Source organism: Acinonyx jubatus, chromosome C2 (assembly GCF_027475565.1).
Source record: "Acinonyx jubatus isolate Ajub_Pintada_27869175 chromosome C2, VMU_Ajub_asm_v1.0, whole genome shotgun sequence".
NCBI classification, from domain to species: domain Eukaryota; kingdom Metazoa; phylum Chordata; class Mammalia; order Carnivora; family Felidae; genus Acinonyx; species Acinonyx jubatus.
The window spans coordinates 13672002-13694830 of record NC_069384.1 but is presented as its reverse complement, the minus strand read 5'-3'; the positions used below and the strand labels follow the sequence as shown (position 1 = coordinate 13694830).

The 22829-nt window shown below is 45.1% G+C and overlaps 1 protein-coding gene across 7 annotated transcripts in view; it reads right to left on the bottom strand.

Moving 5' to 3' along the window:
* The window catches only part of TIAM1 (TIAM Rac1 associated GEF 1), a 205277-nt gene that overhangs the window by 23579 nt on the left and 158869 nt on the right, over positions 1-22829 (bottom strand). For 6 of the 7 annotated variants that reach the window (XM_015075395.3, XM_027041731.2, XM_053220641.1 and 3 more), the window contains 7 exons: positions 20915-21018; positions 11123-11302; positions 10059-10127; positions 9611-9736; positions 4589-4697; positions 282-461; positions 64-182 (listed from right to left, as the gene is read on the bottom strand). In XM_015075395.3, coding sequence (XP_014930881.1) covers positions 64-182; positions 282-461; positions 4589-4697; positions 9611-9736; positions 10059-10127; positions 11123-11302; positions 20915-21018 — 887 coding nt within the window. Of the gene's footprint in view, positions 1-63; positions 183-281; positions 462-4588; positions 4698-9610; positions 9737-10058; positions 10128-11122; positions 11303-16470; positions 17979-20914; positions 21019-22829 lie in introns of those variants that run through there. The other variant, XM_027041734.2, reaches the window with a different exon arrangement.

Below are 22829 nucleotides of genomic sequence, written 5' to 3'. Positions count from 1 at the left end.
TCAGAAAACAATGGAACCAGCCCAGCTTTATTGCCAGGTGTTCTGAGAGGCCGGCCCCCTTACCTCTTTTTTCTCACCGGTCTGTTCAGCAATGAGCTGGTCAAACACAGCCCCAAACTCTTCATGAATTTTCTGCATTTCATTGATATGACTTGCAACCTTGTTCATAGTCTTGATGGCCACTGGAAGAAAACGGCCGTGAAAGGCAAAGGCTGTTTAGAGACGGTCACGGAGACACGGGCAGGGGGGGCGGGGGGCAGACGTCGGGGCCGGGGCCTCACCGTCCAGATGGTAGTGCTCCTCGCTCTCGGCATCCGTCAGGGCAAAGAGCTCCTTCAGCAGAAGCGGGTACTTGAGGATCCTCTGGATGGGCTTGATGAGGTAAGACTCGAGAGTGGCCGAGTGCTGCTGTTTCGGGTTCTGGGCATCTAAGAACGCCTTGAAAGCCGTGTCCGTCTTAGCTGGAAGAGATTAACACAGGCTGTCAGGATGGAACCTCCAAATGACCCCCTCCCCACCATTTCCCTCACTTTTTCCAAGGCGCCTTTCCACAGGACTGAGTGGAGAGTGTGCTGCAGGAGGAAGGAAAGCTGGGGCCCCAGGGAGACAACTGGAAGAGCCTGTCAGGCTTCTTTGTTTGGGGCAATAATGGAGTCTGAGTAAAGGGATAACAGGGTTTGTAAATCCTACACCTGGGCTTTCAGGGGCTGCTGTTCATCCTCCTTGTACTAAGAACGTCTCTTTTTTTTTTTTAATTTTTTTTGGAGTTTATTTATTTTGAGAGACAGAGAACGAGCAGGGTAGGAACAGAGAGAGGGGAGAGAGAGAATCCATGCTGCTAGTGCAGCGTCCGACGCAGTCCTCGAACTCCCGAACTGTGAGATCATGACCTGAGCTGGACGGAACCAAGAGTCTGATGCTTAACTGACTGAGCCACCCAGACGCCCCAAGAATGTCTTTTTATTCTGATATTTTGACATCTGGGGGCCTTACAGACCCCAGAACTGCCCCTCCCAGGGGCTAGCCATTCCTACATGCAGCAAAGGACTCACCCACCGGGGAGCACACCTTTCGTATGCAAACCAACCAATGTGGAGCCCCCTACCCCCATCTCTTCTAGTGGGCCCTGACGCTCTGGGCCGCTAATCCCCTGCCCTAATCCCCTCAGGGCCAGGTACCAGACAAATCAGGACTGCCCCTCTACCTCAGAACCCACTGAAACCCCCCCACCCTAAGCCTGCTTACCCTGCCTCGCTCCGTCCTTCGTGCAACAACCACAATAAAGTTGCCCACGTTCCCCCCTGGCTCCTGCTTCCTGACTGGCCCTGGTGCTTCCCAGTGTGGCCCTGTGTGGCATGTCTCGCCCCCTTCTTTGGGGAACTGTGGGTAACAAACTACCTTTACAAAGGCAACGGTCTCTCTGGTCTGTTCGCTTCGCCGTATCTGAATACTCAGAAAGCCTACATGTTGAAACACTCCTTACCCTGGTTTTCTTAATCTTTAAAGCATTTCATTGCCAGTTAGAATCCTTTTTTTTTTTTTTTTTTTTGAGAAAAGATATGAAAAAAACGAAAAAATGAGAAGCAGTGGTGCTCTGTAGCTCTGGGAAGTGGGGCAGGGCTGGGTCTTCCACAGCCAATGCCTTTTAAGATCTGTTCTATGTTAATACGCTGCTACCAGCTATTAGCATCTAGAGGGCAGCGCCTCCCTCCCAGGGCCCAGGACCGCACAGTCCATTCAGAGGGAAACATGCATCTGACCTCAAAGAACCCAGGCGGCACTTTCTTCATCAGCCTGGTTTCTATCTGTGTCCCAGCAGGGCTGAAAAGCAGCCCTGGGGAGTTGAGGGAACCCAGACGAGCAACAAGGTACCCACCAGTGGGTAGTTGGGAAGACAAGCCTAATTAGAAAGACAAGGCTAATTAATGCCATCTAGGTGCAGAGAAACTGGGGGGAGGGAGAAGGGAATGAGGGCACAAAACGGGGGAAAAAAGGACGATATATCAAAGTGACGTAACAGTGGGCATACCCTTTTTCAAAAGCTTCTGATAAAAATGTATCTCCGTCTCCAGGGATTAGCAGCGCAAGCGGAGACCAGAAGATGTTGTAAAAGGGCATCATGGATTGTAAACTGATTATTCTATCTTTATTCAAAGAAAAACAGCAACCATGTGAAGGTGGCCTCATAAAGACCACAATCTTTTCATCCCTCTTAAGCCCTGTGAAGAGGAATTAGACTGCATGGGGTTTGGGGCCACTGTTTCTCCTCCTGCCAAAGAGCAAATCTGGGAAAAGAAAGGACACTGGGAAGGAGTGGCCTGTGTGTCAGGAAAGCAAGGCCCAGCCCCTCCGATGCCCAGGAGGCTGTGGCTACTGTGCAACATCCCAAGTGTCTACTGCCCACATCTAGAAGGGGCATAGGAATCCCCTCAAAATCCGAAAGCCCAAAACAATGGCCACTGGCATTTAATCCATCAACCATATTTCATGGCAGAACAAAACTCAGCTCTTGGTGAGTTAAGGGAGTCTCACTTTCATCCAACCTAGCCGTGAGCCTATTAAGAGTGAGACTTTTGGGACACCTGGGTGGCTCAGTCGGTTAAGCATCTGGCTTCGGCTCATGATCACACAGTTCATGAGGTCAAGCCCCGCATAAGGCTCTTGCCTCTCAGCACAGAACCCACTTTCGATCCTCTCTCTCTGCCCCTCCCCCACTTGCGCTCCCTTCCTCTCAAAAATAAACATTAAAACAAAAGAAAAGAGTCACAGACTTTTGTTCTCCAAGAGTTCTCTTCACCCTCCCCTCTAGGCAACTTTGGCCATTAGAAAAATGTAGGTCATACCTAATGTTTCCAGGGATCATTTTGAAAGACAATAATATTTTTCAGGTGCAAAAAACAATGTTATTGGATTAAGAAAAAGTCTCCAGGGGCACAATTTAATCTAATTGAGTGATTAAAAGTAACACAAATTGCTCTAAAGCCTGTAATGTGTATATAATTTTACAGGAGAACAAAGTTCTCTAAAATTGTTATGTTAATGATCTCCTAACAATCAGCAGTCGGTCAAAGTTGAAAAAGAAGCCTGTATGCAGAACTCTATGCCCAATACAGGACACGTGAAAGCAGCATATGCGAAAAGCTGGGCCAGACAACGTGACAAGGAAATTCCCAGGCTCCCTCTAAAAAAGTTTTCTTTAATGTTTATTTATTTTTGAGAGAGAGAGAGACAGTGTGAGCGGGAGAGTAGCAGAGAGGCAGGGAGACACAGAATCGGAAGCAGGCTCCAGGCTCTGAGCTGTCAGCACACAGCCTGACACGGGGCTCAAACTCACAAGCTCTGAGATCATGACCTGAGCTGAAGTCGGACGCTTAACGGACTGAGCCACCCAGGCTTCCTTTAAATTTCATGTTGAAAATGTCCTTTGAATTTCATGTTGGGATGGGTGCCGTGGCAATCAACTAGCTCTACCAGTAAGTATGTCATTATCTGGGGCATGCTCTTCTGTCAACCAGAGACCTGCACTGTACTAATATTTCCTATAATAGGTTTTAAATTAAGTCAAGCTCATTCTCTCTGGCAGGAAAGCATAACATGGATAAATTATTTACGTATTCAGGGACTGATCCGCAGCTGTGCACATGACAGCCACAGGGAAGTGTTAAGAACGAGCAGGCTGATTTCCAGAGATCCTTTGCAATCGGACTTTCTACCGATTATACCGTTTCCCAGGGAAATATCTTTTTTTTTTTTTTTTTTTTTAAAATCACCTATCACTAACATCACATGCTGAACTAGGGAAGCAAAACAGCTTTCTGGAGACTCTCAGCTTTAGCAGTGCTGGTGGTGGCTATTATCACACACCTAGGGAGAAAAACATAGGTGAGGGAAGGAGGCATTCCACCAAAAGGCCCAGTAAGTGTGCGAGATTATAAGGAAATGAATGAACATTAGGAGTAAAGCAGGGATTTCTAAAGCTCCTCTGTTTTTGCATAATTGCAAGATGACCCCTCAATTCTGGCCCCAAATAGATGAGTCAAAGCTTTCGTTATGAGAAGACTGGTAAGACCGTTAGTCCAAGATAGTAGGGGCACCTGGCTGGCCCAGTCAGTAGAGTGTGTGACTCGGCATCTCGAGGGTTGTGAGTTAGAGCCCCATGTTGGGCACAGACTTTACTTAAAAAAAAAAAAAAAAAAAAAAAAAAAAAGACAGAGGCACCTGGGTGGCTCAGTCAGTTAAGCACCCGACTCTTGATTTTGGCTCAGGTCATGATCTCACGGTTTGTGAGTTCGAGCCCCGTGTGGGGCCCTTTGCTGACAGCAGAGCCTGCTTGGGATTTTGTCTCCCTCTCTCTCTGCCCTGCCCCTGGTTGCTCCCTATCTTTCTCTCAAAATAAATAAAAACAAACTTAAAAAAAAAAAAAAAGACAGCAATGCATTTCACTTCTTAGTACCTTTATTTGTGTAACATCTATCTGGCACATCAATGACTCGTGGATTTCTGTCCCAAACCCCCAACCACAGTCAGCCACACAAATGTGAATCTACAACAGACATGCCCGCCTGCCGCCCAGTCCTCACCGGCCTACCTTTCACCAGGACCTTGGGGACCTTCGTGTGGCTGGCGCAGAAGGCACTGTAGAGCTTGAAGCGGTCAGCGTAATACAGAAAGGATCCCCCCAGAGAGAACAGCACTTTCTGGATTCAACGAGAAAAACCGCAGTTAGTTCATGTTCATCCTCATCTAGAAATATCAGCGGGACACAGAGGGAGCCCACATCTGTCTGACCCTCCCCACACATCAGCACCATTCACACCTGTCACAGCCTTTCTTTGCTCCCCGACGGCCTGAAACTGACTATTGGAAAGGTCGAGGGTTTACATGTTTGTGGAGTTGGCCTTCTTGCTAATTACAGTGGAGATGTCACTGCTTCTCCAGCCCTGGGCCTTTAAATGACCTACCTGGGATGTCTGAATGTTAATGAGAAAATATAGATGGCATTTTGGAAAAGGCAGAAATCTCCTGAAATTTCTCATTAGCTCATCCTGGGAGGGGGAAGCGACAAACCAAATAGAGGCAAGAAATGCATACACCCCAAAAACAGAAGACACATTTCCCTGGTCACTAATTCCACCCTCTCCAATATTACTCCCTTGTCTAGCAGGGAGCAGATAAGAATGTAAGAAACATGCTTGGCTATGGGAATTAGATATCCTCTCCCAGCCCACACCCTCTGTCTCAAAAGGCTCAAAGATGGGTGATGAACTTCCCTATTAGAATTTAGTTTGCAGGGCGCCTGGGTGGCTCAGTCGGTCGGGCGCCCAACTTCGGCTCAGGTCATGATCTCACCGTTCATGAGATCAAGCCCTGAACTGGGCTCTGTGTGGACAGCTCAGTGCCTGCTTTGGATTCTGTGTCTCCCTCTCTCTCTGCGCACCCCCCGCTCATGCTCTGTCTCTCTAAAAAATAAATACTTTTTTAATTAAAAAAAATAAATAAAAGTGAGGTTCCAAGAAAAAAAAAAAAGTTTTGGATTTCAATGTGCAATTTACCTAATGAGCAATGCACAGATTTCTGATAGATGGTCTACTAAGAACAAAAAGTTTCTTTTCAACTACCCAGAATAGGTAATTGGAGACCTACACTTGTTTCCTATGCTTTCTACTTTTCCTCCTTTCCTTTTCAAGCCCCACCCCTCCCAACCTCACCACCCTGGCTGAGAGGGGTCCAGCAGGGACAGTTATCCTTGGAGATACACTCAGTAACTAAAAAGAAAAGATGTGAAAGAGAAAGCTCTAAACATAACCCCTCACGTTAACTGTATCAAGCCATTAGTTAGGTCTAATTTATTACTTACTTAACATTTACCATACAGGCACCCACAGATAAAATATTAAGGCATTCATTTATTCTTCTGGCCTTAAAAAAATGATCTCAGGGCACAAAGTGTGCCCAAGTATGAGGGGTTTATACACAAAGACTATATTTACCCCAAGTTGCCCTTCCGTAGGACATCCTAGAGCCACTCACTGGATGTTGGATGTAGCAAATTTCCAAGGGCACATTTTATCAAGACTTGTTTGACCTCAGAACTAGTTATATTTCTTTCTGATACTGCCTTAGAACTAGAGTTTTACGCAGTCTGAATATTGGAACAAGCTTTTATGTTTCTGGCCAAATGTACAATCAGAATTTAGACAGAGCACCAAGGGTAAAACCGACAGGGATAGGTGTGGGAGCAAAGGCAAGACAATCCAGAAGCCAACTGAGAGGTGCTGGAGAGGAGCTCTTGGGCCATGAATATTCAATCTGCATCAATTGTCTTGCCTTCCTGGCAGAATGGAGACCTTCAGGTTATGCAATAAACCAGTAAAGCCACAGTCAGGGAAGAGTCCCGCTTGAGTGGAATTTAGAACTGTAACCGTTCAGAGACAGCTTACTCAAAGAATCCATGCAGCAATCCCTCCTAGAAGAACCCTGCTCATAATGCAGCCATGTTCATACCACCGTTCTGTTCACCTACCCTCAATTGATTCACTGAACCTACACTCAAAGAACCGGCGTCCCAGCAAGAGACTGGTAAGTGAATTTAATGAGTGTTGTATGCTTTAGATTAAAACCAAGTGTTTTAGGGGCGCCTTGGTGGCTCAGTCAGTTAAATGTCCCCCTTCAGCTCAGGTCATGATCTCATGGTTCATGAGCTGGAGCCCCGTGTCAGGCTCTGTGCTGACCGCTCCGAGCCTGGAGCCTGTTTCAGATTCTGTGTCTCCCTCTTGCTCTCTGCCCCTCCCCCACTCGCACTCTGTCTCTCTGTCTCAAAAATAAATGCTAAAAAAAATTTTTTTAAACCAAGTGTTTTAAGGAATGTCTGTAACCATTTGTTTTTTTAGATCCTCATCAAACAACTTTTTTGATTAACAAATCACTGACCCTTGTCATGACTTTGAACTGTCTTAATTAATGCACTAATTTAGAAAATACATGTTATCATTAAAAACACACACAAATGAACCAAACTGTATTTTGAATGGACAGCAGAACCACCCTGGGGATGAAGAGGGGAGAAAATTAATTCATCCAAGCAGCATTTGAACACACACACAAATGAACCTTATGCGGTAATTAGGATTAAAGAGGTATCCTGCCTGCAACTAAACTCTTCAATGGTTCGAGGAAAAAAAAAATTATATTCCACAGACACACAGATACATACACATATACATATCAGAGATAGGAAGGGAGGGAAATAATAAAGCAAACGTGGTCAAATGTTCACATTTGGGAAATCTGGGTGAAGGAGATCCGGGAATTCTTCCAGACTATTCTTGCAACCAGTCTCAAGACATATCCAAATAAAAACAGATGACTATATATAAAAACACATTTGGGGGCACCTGGGTGGCTCAGTCGGCTGATTGTCTGACTCTTGGCTTTGGCGTGGGTCATGATCTCGCAGCTTCATGGGTTCGAGTGCCGCTCTATCAGTGCAGAGCCTGGTTGGAATTCTCTCTCTCCATCTCTCTCTGCCCCTCCCTGGCTCACGCTGTGTCTGTCTCTCTCAGAATAAATAAACTTAAAAAGAAAAGACTATATTCATATGCTAAGTGTATGAACGTGTGTATGTATACTGAATAGCTCCCATTGCAAAGGATCACTGACCCAAAAAAACACGAGGGAGAAAGGGCAGCCAAGTCCCTAAATGTGTATACTAACATCACTCAGCCATATCTTGGCAGGCTCTACGAGAGGTCGAAGCGTATGGGGGCCCTACATAGACAGCTGAACCTGAGTCCAACACAATGGCCAAATTAACAAAGCAAAGAGAATAGAAGGATGGTCATTTCAGCACATAGTACCAGAAAAATCACATTCACAGGCAAAAAAGATGACTTTGATTCCTACATTGCACCATAACAAATTTAATTCAAAACAGATCCGAGACCATAAGGTACATGCCCCAATTACAAAGCTTCTGGGAGAAAACAGAAGAAAATGTTTATGACCCTGGTTTAGGCCAAAATTCCACAGCCAGGACACCAAAAGTGTGACCCAAGAAAGAAAAGATTTGAAAAATTGGGCTTCGTCAAAATTTAAAATTCCTGATCTTTGAAAGACACTGTATGACAAGAAAACATTTACAGATCCCGGTTCTGGTAAAGGACTTCTACTCAAGACCCAATAGTAAGAAAACCAAAAAAATCAATGGGCAAATGGTATGAATAGATCCGTCACCAAAGAGGATATGTTACAGGCAAACGAGCACATCAGAACACGTGCACCGTCATGTCATAAGGGAAATTAAAATGAAAGTCACAGACAGATGCCACTACACATGCGTTAGGATAGCTACAATTATAAACAGAGACCATGACCTCCTCGTGAGGGTAAGGGGGAACCGCCGGTGACAAGGTACATTGGCTCAACCACGTGATCCAGCCACTCTACTCCTGGGTATTTAGCCAGAAGAAAGGAAAGCAGACATCCACACTAACACTTGTACACAAATGTTCACAGCAGCTTTACTTGCAACTGCCCCAAACTTGGAAACCATCCAAGTGTCCAGAAAAGGTGATAAGATAACAGAGAGTGCTATACCTGTTAACCCGTGTGGGGGGTCACCACTGAGCGATGGCAAGGTTGGACTTTTGGCAGATTGAGATACGCAGCCACAAGGATGAAACGTGATTAAACTAAGGACAGGACGCCACGTAAAAAGAGCACACGCTGCATGATTCCATTTATATAAAACTGCACGATGCAAGTTAATCTAACTAATCTATGGTATCACAAAGTGCACGCGGTGGCCTGGGGCTGACGGGCAGTGAGGGGCGGGAGACAGGAATCACCAAAGAGCAGGAAAAACACATTCGGGGCTGATCGTTATGGGTATGTACATATGGCAAGATTCATCAAACTGTGCAATTTGAATATATGCAGCATATTCTATGTCAATTATACTCGAATTTTAAAATCTGTTTTTTAAAAGCGTATGACGGTGACATGTAAGCCAACAACACTGTGCATGAAGCAGCGAGCTCTGTCATTTGCAGGTGCAGCATAGGAAATTATCTGCAATAAAGGAAACCCGGCCAAGGAGGAGGACACAAGCTGTAAGTATCCTCACTACGGTACTCGTCATAAATCCTCATTAAGGCTATAAGAACGCTGTAAGATGGAAGATCGTGTTCCTCCTGGATAATGATAAGCATTTCCATTAAGCAAAGTTTTCCAGAACAGGATAAATTAATTTGTTTACTGGGAAACCAAGGGTGCTGGTCTAATTTGCTAATAACAAGTATTAAAGGGCCCCACATAAACAGAACAAAAGGTCAAGCTTGGTCTATCTTCCACAGCAGAAGCTGGTAGACCTACCAGGTTTGATACATGTTGATGGCACTAGTGTCCCCTTAGCCAGACAAAGGTCCCCTCTTAGAAGACTCCCTTCCTGAATGGACGCCACTGGAGGTCCAATGAAGACTCAACACCGTGAGCACGAGAACTGACCAGAAAGAGCACAGGCCCCCTGCTATCAGGAGAGTCAACCTGACCTACAGAATAGCCCCCCCATGACATTAGGAGGCAGCCTCATGCCTTTGGAGATGAGACTTACCTTAAATTGATCGACTTTCTCGAGCTTTTCCAAATCAGGGACCAGTCTTACTCCATCCTCCAGGGTTTTCAGAAATTCTACCTGAAACTCTACCATTTCGGTGAGGTTTCCGAAGAGCACGTCCAGCTGGAAAACGGAAAAAGAATTTAATCCACTCTACATTACATTAGTGGTCAGAAACTTTATTTGCTTCCGATTTCAAAGCTCTTCTATCAATACGTATCAATTAAGATAATGAGCCCACCATGGGGAAGGGGGGAAAGGTGAGGGGGGGCAGCTCCTCACCCTTTGAGCGCAAGCCAAGAGCTTAACAGGCAATCATTTGAGCTATTTATTACAATTAAGCAAATTCAAATTGCTTTCAGTGTTGCCTGTGCGCCTCGCTCCTTCTTCACCAGGTTCAACTGCAATGTGACCCTCCCAAAGTTAGGTCGTTTTTCCATCATACCTCATCTTGGGTGAGGAAAGTTTCTTTTTGAAGAGGTTTTAGGTATCTCTCCATGAGACAGTTTAAGTCCTAAGGGTTGAAAGGATACTTCATTAGCACATCTAAAAGTCTGTAAAGCATCTAAAGAAGAAAAAACAGATTATGTCTGAAACGCTAACATTGACGTTAACGCTAAGAGTGTAATCACTCTTTAGGTCATTAAATTCCCTTAAAGCAGGAGTGAGCCCAAATTTCCTGCAATATGTTAGACTGCAGGCCATGTGGCCTCTGTCACAACTGTGCTGCTGTCACAGGAAAGCCGCTTCCTGTGACAGCAGCACAAACACATAAGTGAATGTGTGTGTGTGTGGCCATGTTCCGATAAAACTTTATGTGTCAAAACAGGCAGAGGGCTGGATTTGGCCTGAGGGCCATAATTTGCTGACCCCGGAGTTAAAGACTAAAATAGGTAATTAAAAACAGATCACAGTGTTGTGACATCTAACTAAATTATATAGTTATAGGAATATATAACTATTACAGTCATAGGCATGTATTACAATGTACGTTTTGCAGTGTGTGTAAAATGCACCTATTATAGTTATACATATTCGATAGACATTATGAATGATGAAGGAATAAATTACATAGCTACAGGAATATAACTAAATGTCTGAACACAAGTGAGAATAAAAACAAAACAGATGCCCTTCTGCCTAGACTCAAATTAGATCCTGAAAATGACACCTTTACATTTTTCAAAAACTCAATTCAATTTTAGTCTTAGCCCAATGACAGATTCAGAAAGGTCAGAAGGCTCACTTAATATTCTCCATCATCTCCTTTCTCAGTCGATCACTTACAAATCTCAAAGAATTGCTCTAAGAATTGATGAGCTTCCTTAAGACGCAGGAGAAATGAACGTTCAGAAGAAAGGCCAGATTCCAAGGGGGACCAAGATATGTCTCATTACCACCACCGGGCTTTGTGGTTAGTCAAGCAGGGGTATGAACCCACAGAGCCCCTCCTTGGAAGTGAGGGAAGGCAGGCCCCGCTGGAAGGCAGGGCGGGACAAGGGGACATACTTTCACATAGGTGCGCTCCGTCTCCAGGAGCTCACAGATGACCTTGCGCAGCTTGTCAGCGTCGGTGAGCTGCCTCATGGTGGCCAGCTGAGGCCCCGTGCAGTCCTGAGGCGATGGGCTCGGGTCAGAGAGGTTCATCTCATGCAGACTGCGGCAAAATGCGGCCACCTGTTCCGTGCTCTGCGGAGCACGGTTTAAAAGGCAAGGCAGATGAAGTTTACCCCTCGCTAGAGAGACCTGTCTGACATCTGTTCCGCCTCAAGATGCCCTTCCTGGTTAATGAACTGCCACACATGAATTACATCTCTCCCTCCCCCCACCCGCCCCCCACCGCTCTGCACATATGAGAGCTCGGATGCTCAAAACAACCATAACAATAATTGCTAACACATTCCGAGTGCTCACCACATGCCAGGCACTTGTCTGATGTAGTTAACCCTCCCGCAGGGTGAGTAAGGGCTATTAGCATTCCTACAAAACAGCTGAGACAAAGGAGGCCCAGAGAGGTTAAGGAGCTCATCTGAGATTGCACAGCTCCAAAGTGGCAGAGCTGGGATTTAAGCCAGGCAGTGTGGATCAAAGCCTGTGTTCATAACTACTCTGCAAGAAGCATACAAATAAGGGGACAGAGAAACAGGAAAATGAAACGCATTCCACTCAAAATACAAGGCTAATTAATTAGCACACCCCCAGGTAAGTAAACTATACTTTGCAACGTCAGAAGATGATTTTATAAGCTAAGATTCTTTCTGGCTCTGTTAAAGATTGGCCCTAAGGCAACCTTCTAGATAATGACAGACACTCATATATTTTAAGAAAAAAAAAAAAAAATTTCTGTCTCTATAGCTTCTCCGAACAGAAAGATACCTCCTCTGTGGGAATAAAGGCTGTTGGGCCCTGAATAAGGCTTCCGTGGGGGAGTCCAGCCTCCACCTAGTCTCTGTCCAGGATGATTCGGGTAGAAGTTGAGGGTTCTAGGATTCTAAAGCTCCAGTTTTCCAAGTTATGCAAGACAGTTTTCCAGAGCGTGGGTGATAGAAGTGCTGCTGAAAATCCCTGGGCCCAGTGCTTGGCCACCTCGGCTGCATATGGGACTCACCTGGGGAACATGCCCAGCTAACCCTCCAGGTCAATTCAATCAGGATCTCCAGGATGGGATGAGCCAGCATATTTTTTAAAGCCCCTGGTGGAACGACTCCAGAGGCTACTTCGCAGCACAAAATCTAGTTTATTAATATTTGTCCAAATGTGCCACCCTACAAATGGTTGCCGGATATCTCCTCGAAGGCAGGTTGTCCACTCCTCCTCCTCCTCCTCCTCTCCCCGGCTTCCATTCTCTAATTCATCCCTCAGCACAGACTATTCCCAATCAACACGTGTGCAAATAAAGAACGACTTCTATCACCCACGTACCCAGGAAGAACATGAGAAGAACATCTTCCCCAAAACAACAGTTGCTGCCCAGAGCTGAAAGTCAACGCTGGCATTTTTGTGCAGGGCAGAGGAGCTAAAACCAAGGGGACTCCATGAGGGCAATCTCTTAAACGCAGAGGAGGGCAGCCAACATTAATATGCCTTCTCTCCATTAGCACATCCCCAAGGGAAGGGAGCCTGGAATAAAGGCAGGACGAGGACTAGGGAAATCAGAACCTCACAAGGATACGTTAACAACAATGGCATGACAAGCCAAGAGTAGAGCCAAATCCACAAAATTATTCTTTCAATTCTCTTGCAGTGACCGCAGCTTATTCGCTGCTAGCGCTAACCCTAGTCTTATGTGCCAGAAGGTATTAGTCACCTGTCAGGGGCATTGTTCAATGTTCTCTATGGATTCAGCGTTCCAGACATTGTATATTCCCATGAAGAATCCTCCCTTCAGTGACTGACAAAAAAAAAAAAAAAACCTCACCAAAATGGGCTCAACAGTATGATATGTGAATTATATCTCAACAAGGCCGTTAAAAAAGAATTTAATCAAAGCTTGTTTCTGTAGAAACCAACTACACAGTTTTATTTAGTTATGTTAGTGTTTTACTAACTTGTCACCCTGAAACATCCAGTTTAAATATGGCTTTGTCTTAAAAATGGCACAGGAATAAAAGACCCGTTGTAACAAAAATGCTCACACATCTTTTAAATGATCCAGTGATGATTTATACCATCTGCATTATAACATAGACATGACAGGGGGGTTGGGGGAGAAAACCTCACCAAAACTAAAATCCTGTAGGCGAGAAAGTCTGACAAGTAACTGCCCTGCTCTCCAGCTTTTCCCACCTGACTTTTACTGTTTAGATTTAGCGTTCTGCAAAGGAAACTAACGCAACAAACGTATAACTGGCACCTTTCCTTTCACAAAGCTTTTCTAACCGGCCCAGCACTAACCACAGCTACCTGTCATTTCCCTGCAGATGAAAATCAAAGCTACTCCTCATGATAAATAAATCCATCCCTTCGTTCCCATCAGAGATGCAATACACCTTTCTGCACTTTTATCATTTAGACAGGTTACCATGTGAAATCCAATGTCCTCCTATGGTATACCAAGGGCGCCTCACACTTTCAGGAGGGGCCAAAGTTACAACCTGGGGACTCTGACACATAGCAAAGGCACACGAGTCCAGAAGACACTTCCCTTTGTGCTCCCAGTTCTCACTACACTGACCTGTTGCCATTCTCCCCGACATCTACGTATAGTAATGGAAGGCGTGGGAAGGTCTTTCCAGGTTTTTATTCCCTTGGTTTCACCACACTCTGAGGTTTCCATTTTCAAGAGTGTGAGGAGAGCTTCTGACTTTACCTGTGTGAAGTTCACTACTTCTAAGGTCTGGTATCCTTATTTTAAGCAGGTCCAAGGGGAGAGCTAAGGTTAGTGGGCTGTGGGCTAGGGCTATGGTGCATCAAACCTAGCCACGTCCTATACAACCTCACTCCAAACACCCAGCCTACTCCTCTTTCTCCCGATCTGAGCCAAGTTCTGGATTCTATTAGGAAAAACCTTTAGCATCCCAGAGACACCCCCAAATTCCCTTAAGTCCTCTTCTGACAGTTCAAAGCCTTAGGCATCCCTTCCTTATTAGACACAATCCTCAGCTTAGGACAGATTTAGCTAGGTGGTCTCTAACACAGAGGAGGGGGTTAATGAAGTTTCAACATGGGCAACCCTGTTCTCTGATTCAAGATATAAACTCTCGTGAGGAACATGGACGTAATCTCAACATGGACGAAGTCTGCTTACTGTCAAGTCCATGTTATTTAAATAAGGAATAAAAAGACAGAATTCCAAGTTACAGTGCATACTGGCAAAGCACGTTTTACAAAGCTCATAAGGAAACTTTTGCTTGGAAACATTTAACCTAAAATGATGTCATCAAGTTTGAGAATTTTGTTTTACTAAAATCTGACCCAGAAAACATCCTTAGAAGGAAGTATGAAATGCAGGTATTTTCTAGAAGAATGCAGAGATTTTGTATGCTGTGGCCCAACTTTTAAGTCCCCCTGACCCTATGCTGTGGCCAGAACTTTTTTTCTTTTTTTAACATCAAGGTCCTAGGGAGCTAGGCCACGATGTAGGATGTACGAGGAACGCAAAGCTTCCCCCGCTCTGTCACGGAGCGTTTTGTGGTCTCCTCGTTATTCTACACCACGCTCTGGGGTCAGAGATGCCCGGAGAGGCGGCTGCTGTGGGGGGTTCTCAACACACTCCCGAAAGCCAAGTGTCCTGGAACCAGGACAAGGGGAGAAGGGCAGCTCGGGAGGAGGGGACAGCGAGGTTTCTGCAATGGGAGAAGTACAGACCTCTCCCGGCTTGAGGACTGCAATCAGTCACCCTGGAAACAGAAAAGCACTTTCAGGCATTTCAGAGCTGCCGGTTAGAGACTGTTCAAGGTAGCAAAGCTGTTCTACTGCCATAGCTCAGAATTATCCAACCACCATGCAGAAGAGAGTACACAATTGCAGGAGGAAATGGACCACTTTACTGGGGCCAGCGTGAAGCTCAATGTTTATAATATCGCTTTCTTCCTGTGGAAGATGAAAAGAAAGTACAAAAAGAAGGGGGAGGCTTTTAAGTACACACTATTGACTCAAGCTACCCAGCTGTTTAAGCCCTTCCTGTTATGCAACCACCGAGGGCAATTTCTATCTCTAGAGGAGTTCAGAGTCCTAAAACTGTCCTTTAAGTGTGACCGATTTAACACATCCCACAGATTTAAAAGGGGCCAGAGTGGCCTAAAATCTTATAACCTTTACTTAAGCTCTTTTGGAGACAAACACCAAAGTCATGTTCTCTATAATTTCAGAGACCACTATACACAATGGCAATCCCCATAGTTTTCCATCACCTTCTCTGTCTCCTTTTGAACAAACTTTGAAGAAGAGACCTCTAGGAAGGACGAAGGCTCAACTGAGTAAATCGGGTGTACTTACTGCCAAAGTTCAAGCTGCACTAAGTGACACAAAGATCGCACGGCGGGCAGACTCCAATGTTAATATGAAGCTATTTTTAAAAGTTCAATGTGATTTGGTTAAATTAGTCCTTGTCATTAACCCACCAGATTGTCTTATTAGGGACTCAACACTTTACTACAGGAACTGACACGTACAATAGAAGTCAGTGGACGTCAAACCACCAACACATTCCCTGCGCCAACGCATCTATAAACATCTCCTTCTCAAGTAAGCAGAGATAAAGTCCAAAACCCTTAAAACGTTATAGGAGGCAAGGTGAACACCCTTCTTCCAGAAACACATGCGGAACACTCTGAGGTGGGGTTAGGGGAGATTTGCCATACACATAATACAAACACACTCGAAATCTCAACAACCAAAAGAAAGGGGGAAAACTCAACTCTCACTTCGTTTTAAAAATGCACACTACTGGGGCCCCTGGGTGGCTCAGTCGGTTAGGTGTCCGACTTCGGCTCAGGTCATGATCTCACAGTCCGTGAGTTTGAGCCCCGCGTCGGGCTCTGTGCCGACGGCTCGGAGCCTGGAGCCCGCCTCGGATTCTGTGGCTCCCCCTTTCTCTGCCCCTCCCCTGCTCGCGCTCTGTCTCTCTCTCACTCAAAAATAAGTAAAACATTTTTAAAAATTATTAAACAAAATACACATTACATCTTCAGGCCATTTAAGAATGAAAAAATATATATGTAAATGTGAAGATTCGAGGCAAATTCGGCTTCACACCAACTACCGATGCCCACCCCCATGCTAAACTACATGTCTCTTTATCAACAAGGGGAAAAGGAGGGCAAAAAGACGCAATATGGGGAAACGGGGCTGGAAGACAATTCAGCTGGAAAGTCATAACAAACAAGGTTGGCAAGACAGAATTCAAACATGCTCACCAGAGGAAGCGTCTGATACACAGAGTCCCCGGACTTGTAACTGTTTTCGGTCCTGGGCTTGCGCTTTATTTTCCACAGTGCAGACATCATCAGGAATATATTCTCATGGTAATGCTACCACCTGACATGCTCCGCACAGAAAGAGAAGTTTCCTAAAATACCCCGAGAGCGCCAAACGCCTTCCAGTTCCCAAGGGAGCATCCTCTCACACAGACAGCCCATGCGGGCTCGCCGGTGAAACCTACTGTCGCATCTCAACACAGCAAGGAGGGCAGCAGTGCGCCCCCCGTCCCCAGACCAGCACCCCTCTTCCCGTCAGCGGCCTCTGGGATGGGGTCAAAGGCTAACTCGCGGACTCGAATTCATGCTTTGATTTCACCTGGCTAACCAACAAAAGTTCCAGAAAGGGAGAACCAAAAGGGACCAGAACACAAAGCCGAAAAAGCCTGCCCAGGATGTGAGCAGTCTGCTCTGCGGCCAAGATCAGCTGATTGGCCAGCGTCACGCCGTGCTCGGGGATATTCAACCCGGCAGGCTCCCACAACTTTGAAGACACCCCTCTCTCACTGAGTCGGGAGCAGGCACTAAAAAACAAATAGATAAATAAATAAAAACAAACTACATTCTTGGAACAGCTTATGTTTTCACATCTTCCGCTAATGCTTTGTTACTAAAGCAGACATTTCCAAGACAATCCCAATTTGGATTAAAAAGGAAAAAAAAAAAAAAAGAGAGAAGCAAGGCTTTCAGAATGGAAATGTTCTGAAAATTATTCTAATATATTGGCTAAATGGAAAACAAAATCACAGCTGCCAGGGGGCCTGGGATGCATAACGACAGCCGGGAGCTCATCAGCATTCATTTCCAGAGACAAGAGTTTTCCAGGAGAAGCAGAGAAACCAGTGGCCGCGGAGAAGGCCCCCTTTGAGGCTATCACCACAGTCACAAGAGGAGGGAGGTGGCTCACAAAGAGGCTAGACTGCCCCCCTGCGGTGTGGGAGCCCCACCCCCACCCCAGGGCCACCAATGCCCGGCAAGCTCATAATTATCTACTTGCTTAACCCCAAAAGGCCACAAATAGCGAAAACTGCTATTTACAAAAAAAAAAAAAAAAATCAAAAAACACATTACACTCAAGCCTGCATTCTCTTGTATTCTGCCCAATGTTTCGTAAAGCAATTCATTTAGGAAGAGCAACAAAAATATTAAACAAAAAAATCACCAGTCTTCACACACTCAGCAGGAATAAAGAAAAAAAATGACTGCTTGTTTCATTTCATGTCATTTCTTGACTTGTTTGTTTATTTACTTGTTTTTACATTCTACACCCAGCCTGGTGCATTCGAAGCAAAGGCTAAACCATCCTTCCGTGTTTACGGCAGCTTACAACTTAAAAATTAACATGTGGTTTATTCTCAAGAAGAATTACTGATCTAGGAGACATGTCAAAAGAATAAGCTTGATCAAGAAACTCTTGCTCTTACTTTTTTTTTTTTTAAATGTTTACTTACTTTTGGGGGAGAGAGAGAGGGAGAGAGAGAGAGAGAGAGAGAGCGCGCGCATGCGTGCTCAAGAGCTCAGGCGCGTCCGTGGCGGGGGAGGGGGTAGCAGAAGAGAGGGAGCCACAGAATCCGAAGCAGGCTCCAGGCTCTGAGCCGGCAACACACAGCCTGATGCGGGGCTCGAACCCACAAACCACAAGATCATGACCTGAGCCCAAGTTGGAAGCTTAACTGACTGAGGCACCCCCAGGTATTCCTTACTTTAAATCATAAGAAAAGACACCCCAAAAGCTTAAGCATTAAGAAAATATTTAAGTGGCTAATGAGTTTCTAGCTAATTGACTTACACGGCACATTAATTAATTAACTCCTTTTTCTGAAACTTGGTATTTAACACCACACTTTAACCAATCTGGCCAGAAGATAGTTTTAGCATAGCCGCTAACAATACAAGGCCTGGTTTTGCCATCTCAGAGCTGTGTGACCTTCAGTGAGTTGTTAACCTCTCTGTTCCAATGTCATTACTTATACGATAGAGGGAATAACAGGATTTCTCTCTCAGAGGTATTGAGAGGATGAGGGAAGTTAATATGAATGGTGCCCAATATGTAGAAGAATCCACAGTAGGACCCAGACTCCATTTGCACAATTTAAGATTTTTGCTTCCAAATATCCAAAGTGAGAAAGTAACTCACTAAAGGCTAATTTAGTTAACTAACTTGGGTTGAGTGACAAAATCGTTCAAATAAAGATAAAATGTGAATCGAAGCAAACCTAGGGAGTATTTTCAGGTACAGAATCACACAGTGCCCTCCGACCTGGTGAAAAGAAAAGATGAACCTATGGTGTTAGCACGGGTCACTGCACTAGCTTCAAAAATACCGATCATCACCCAAACTTGTCATCAATAACTCTGAAGCACTTCTCTTTCGGGAAAGCGCACTGAGCATCGTACAGTGAAATCCAGGGACGAGCTGGCCTGTTCCTGCACCTGACCCTGTCTGTTCCAGGTGAGCTGTAGGGCCTGTTCTCTGGAGAAAGAACCATGAAGTCAGACAGGCATCCACAGGCAGTCAACAAAACCCCAGGGCCCCTTCCTTCCTCTCCACTGCCAGACCTAATATTATAGAGGACCCTGTTTAGGACCTCATGACTCACAAAATTTTAAATGAAAACAATCTCAAAATCCACAAGGAATGAGAACACGGGGCTATTACAGTGAGGTAAAAATGATCCAAGTTAAAAAGTATTCAGAGATTATAATGTTTTAGATATAGGAAAAATAGCCGTATTCCTAAATCAAATTAGAAACTGAGAATTAACATTCAATAACAAAATAACTTAATAAATACCTTTCGAAATATCTGACCCCGGCTTGGAAATATCCATTTCTCCCTGAGGGGGGCTGTCCCTGTCTCCTCCCCCAAGTATGTAAAAGTAAAGTAAGGGCCACAAACATAAAAAAGTTAAGTTTAAGCAAGTTTTTGTTTGTTTGGGGTTTTTTGGCTTTAAATGAAATGTGTGTATTTCCATTCATCGGTGGGTTTTTTTTTTAATGCTTATTTTTGAGACAGAGAGAGAGAGAGAGAGAGAGAATGCAAGACGGGGAGGGGCAGAGAGAGGGGGACAGAGGATCCAAAGCGGGCTCCGTGCTGACGGCAGAGAGCCCGATGTGGGGCTCGAATTCACGAACCGCGAGATCGTGACCTGAGCCCTAGTGGGACACTCAACCAACGAAGCCACCCAGGTGCCCTACCATTCATCTGCGTTTTAATTAATAACCAATGTAAAGCCCTTTACAAATATTAAAGTTAGTTTCAAATATTAAATTTGAAAGTTCAAATATTAAATTTCAATATTAAATATTAAATTTTATATTCAAATATTACATTTTATATTGCGCCCAACTTAGAAAGGACACCAAGGAAGGTAATCCCATGAGGACCAAAGACACACACATGGGTAAAAGTGACACGGGCACTCAAGAGAGTCTTACAGAGACAGAAACACCAAGAGATACAAAAAAAAAAAAAAAAAAAGGACACATAGAGAAATGCAGGTTTTTTAAAATAAGGGTTCATATTTGAATCATATATTTCCCTGGCCAACGTGCTCTCCTACTGTTATATTATTTGACCTCCCCAGTCATCCAATCACTGGGCGAAGGCAAGAATCACCCTGTTACAGGATTTGATCAGGGCAAGTGCTAAATATCAAACAGAAGAACAAAAGCTAGGTGGAGGGATCAAAATAAACATGTGCGTATTATTTGTTGTTTTTTTTTTTAAGGTGAATAAATACAGAAACAGAATCACATACAATGACTTTTGCTGCGGAACGGCCTTTGGACGGAGGTGACACCAGGTTTTCAAACTGCCGTACTCTGGAGATTGTGCTAAGAAGACATTACTTACTGATCCACAGAACCCTCTGGGAAGTGAGGGTGGAAGGGTGGAAGCATGATGAATTATGGGAAACAAATACACGGCCTTCCACCAAAGAGAGGCAGAATAAGGCCTCAGCCAACCAAGGAACATGCTATTCGAATAAATTAAAAGATGGTTTCTTTCCCTTTAACAGGAGCCACACACAGACAATCCAAGAAGAGTTCAGTGCAGAAACCAGAAGAGCAAGAAGATGTAACTGACCTAGCGGCACACAAACTGGATGCTGCCTTTTCAAGCACAGACGGAGACGTAAGAAGGAAATCGGATGAAATGAGACTTGAACCCATGCAAAGGGACTTCTGCCCTGTAAGCTCACGCATAGGTTTGTTACCAAGGTGGTAATTTGGATTTTGTGTCTTATCTCGTGACCTCTCAGAGTAAAAGCACTTGGTCCCGGGGAGAGGCCTCCTGACCGCATACGGCTGCAAAGGTGACGTGTCAGTTGTGATTCTTCGGTGGTTTGACACGTGGGACGTGAAAATGAAAATCTCTCACCTTGCTGCTGTGATCAGTTTCATCTGAGGATTCCAGGTCCGGCCCTTCGGTCTCCTCCAGAGCGGTCTCAGCACCACTGCCCTGCTCGCCGCACAGGCCGTGCCCTGCAAGACGACATCAGAGGAAAATGAGGGTTGGCATGTGCACCAACCGCTAAAAGCCATGCCTGGGCAAAGCGGGGCACGGGGTCAGGCTCACAACAGGTACATACATTGTGAGACCCTCCAAATACGAGCTCCACGATCTTGGCTCAGTAAGTGTGTTTTTATTGTTACTAGTATTATTTTTATATTATAGCATATATATATATATTTTTTTTCCAATACCTAATTGTTATGATGCGCCCCGCCCCCCCACAACAAACTCAAGTTGAAGCCCTAACCTCCCACGCCATGGTATTTGGAGGTGGACCCAGGGACGTAAACATTCGGTCCACAATACGTATGATACCTGTTTTTGCGAAGTCTGGCAAGCTATAAACAGAACACCAAACTTCCATACTTCCCGGCATACTCTATGTAAAAAAGAAGGAAGAGAACACTGCAATCACAGGCCTCTGGGGGGGGGGGGGGGGGCTTCTCAAATTTAAAGAGCATCTGAACCCACAGGGGATCACACTCTGCAGATTCAGATTCAAAAGATCTGGGGTCGAACCGAAAATTCTGCATTTCTCACAAGCCCCACGATGACACCAATCAGTACTGTAGGTCCACGGACCACACCTGGAGTTCCAAGGCTCTAAGACATTTAAAAACCTCTAGCTAATCTGATGAGACAGTGGTATAATCAAACCAGTCTGGCACTGGATCCGGGACGACAGCACCATCACTATAAATGGACAGGATGGAAGATGAGAGAGTTAAGGGAGCCACTTTCTGACTCTTCCGATGGGAAAGCCTGGGTTTGCAAAGAGGTTGCCTTATCTAGTGACACCAGTACAGTCATAACCTGCCTGGCATCACTTTCTGTTTGGACTCGAAGTCAGCTGGGAAACAGGGAGGAAGCCCGCCTCCCAGCGAGCACTGCTCCAAGATGGTATCCTGTGGCCTCCCCTCCTTCTCTGGAATGAAGCACCAACAAAGTGAAAACACTCTGAATGAAAGTTTCTGTCTGTGTCCTCCCTTTTGCTCTGGCTCTAGGATTTTCTAATTACTGGCTCACTCTACCATATGGCAGTAGCAGTCAAAGAAAGCAGCTCAGTCAACTTGGTGGCTATCGACTATGTCATATTGTCACCTTCATGGGGAAAAAGTGACTGAACACTCTGTACGGGGGCAATGGCCTAGAGGCTGGGGCCAGAGAAAAAGGCAAGAGTTGATCTCCAATGCGGAGGAGCGGATGAGCTCATTTAGGGACACTTTGCTAAGCACTGAGCTCTTGGATCACAGAAACCACGGCTCACTCAGCACTGTCCTAAATAGCCAGGCTGCACAGCCCACAGGGCACCATTCACACTGCAGTCTGCAGAATGGCAACCCCCCTGCCTGTACAGCCAACTGCTGTGACCTTACAGACCCCACTGTGTAATGCAATGCCTGGGGGACAGCTGATGCTCACAAGGTAGGGAGAAAACAGATGAAAGGATTTCATTGTTAATGATACAGTGGCGCTAGGTATCCTGAAAAGGAAGGAAGGAAGGAAGGAAGGAAGGAAGGAAGGAAGGAAGGAAGGAAGGAGACAGGGAAAGGGAGAGGGAAAGAAAGAAAGAAAGAAAGAAAGAAAGAAAGAAAGAAAGAAAGAAAGAAAGAAAGAAAGAAAGAAAGAAAGAAACAGAGAAAGAAAAAAGAAAAAAGAAAAGAGAAAAGAAAAGGAAAGAAAAGAAAAGAAAGGAAGGAAGGAGGGAAGGAGGAAGGGAAGGGAAAGAAAGGAGGGAACTTCACCTCTACACAACACTTAAGAATGATAAATAAAACAT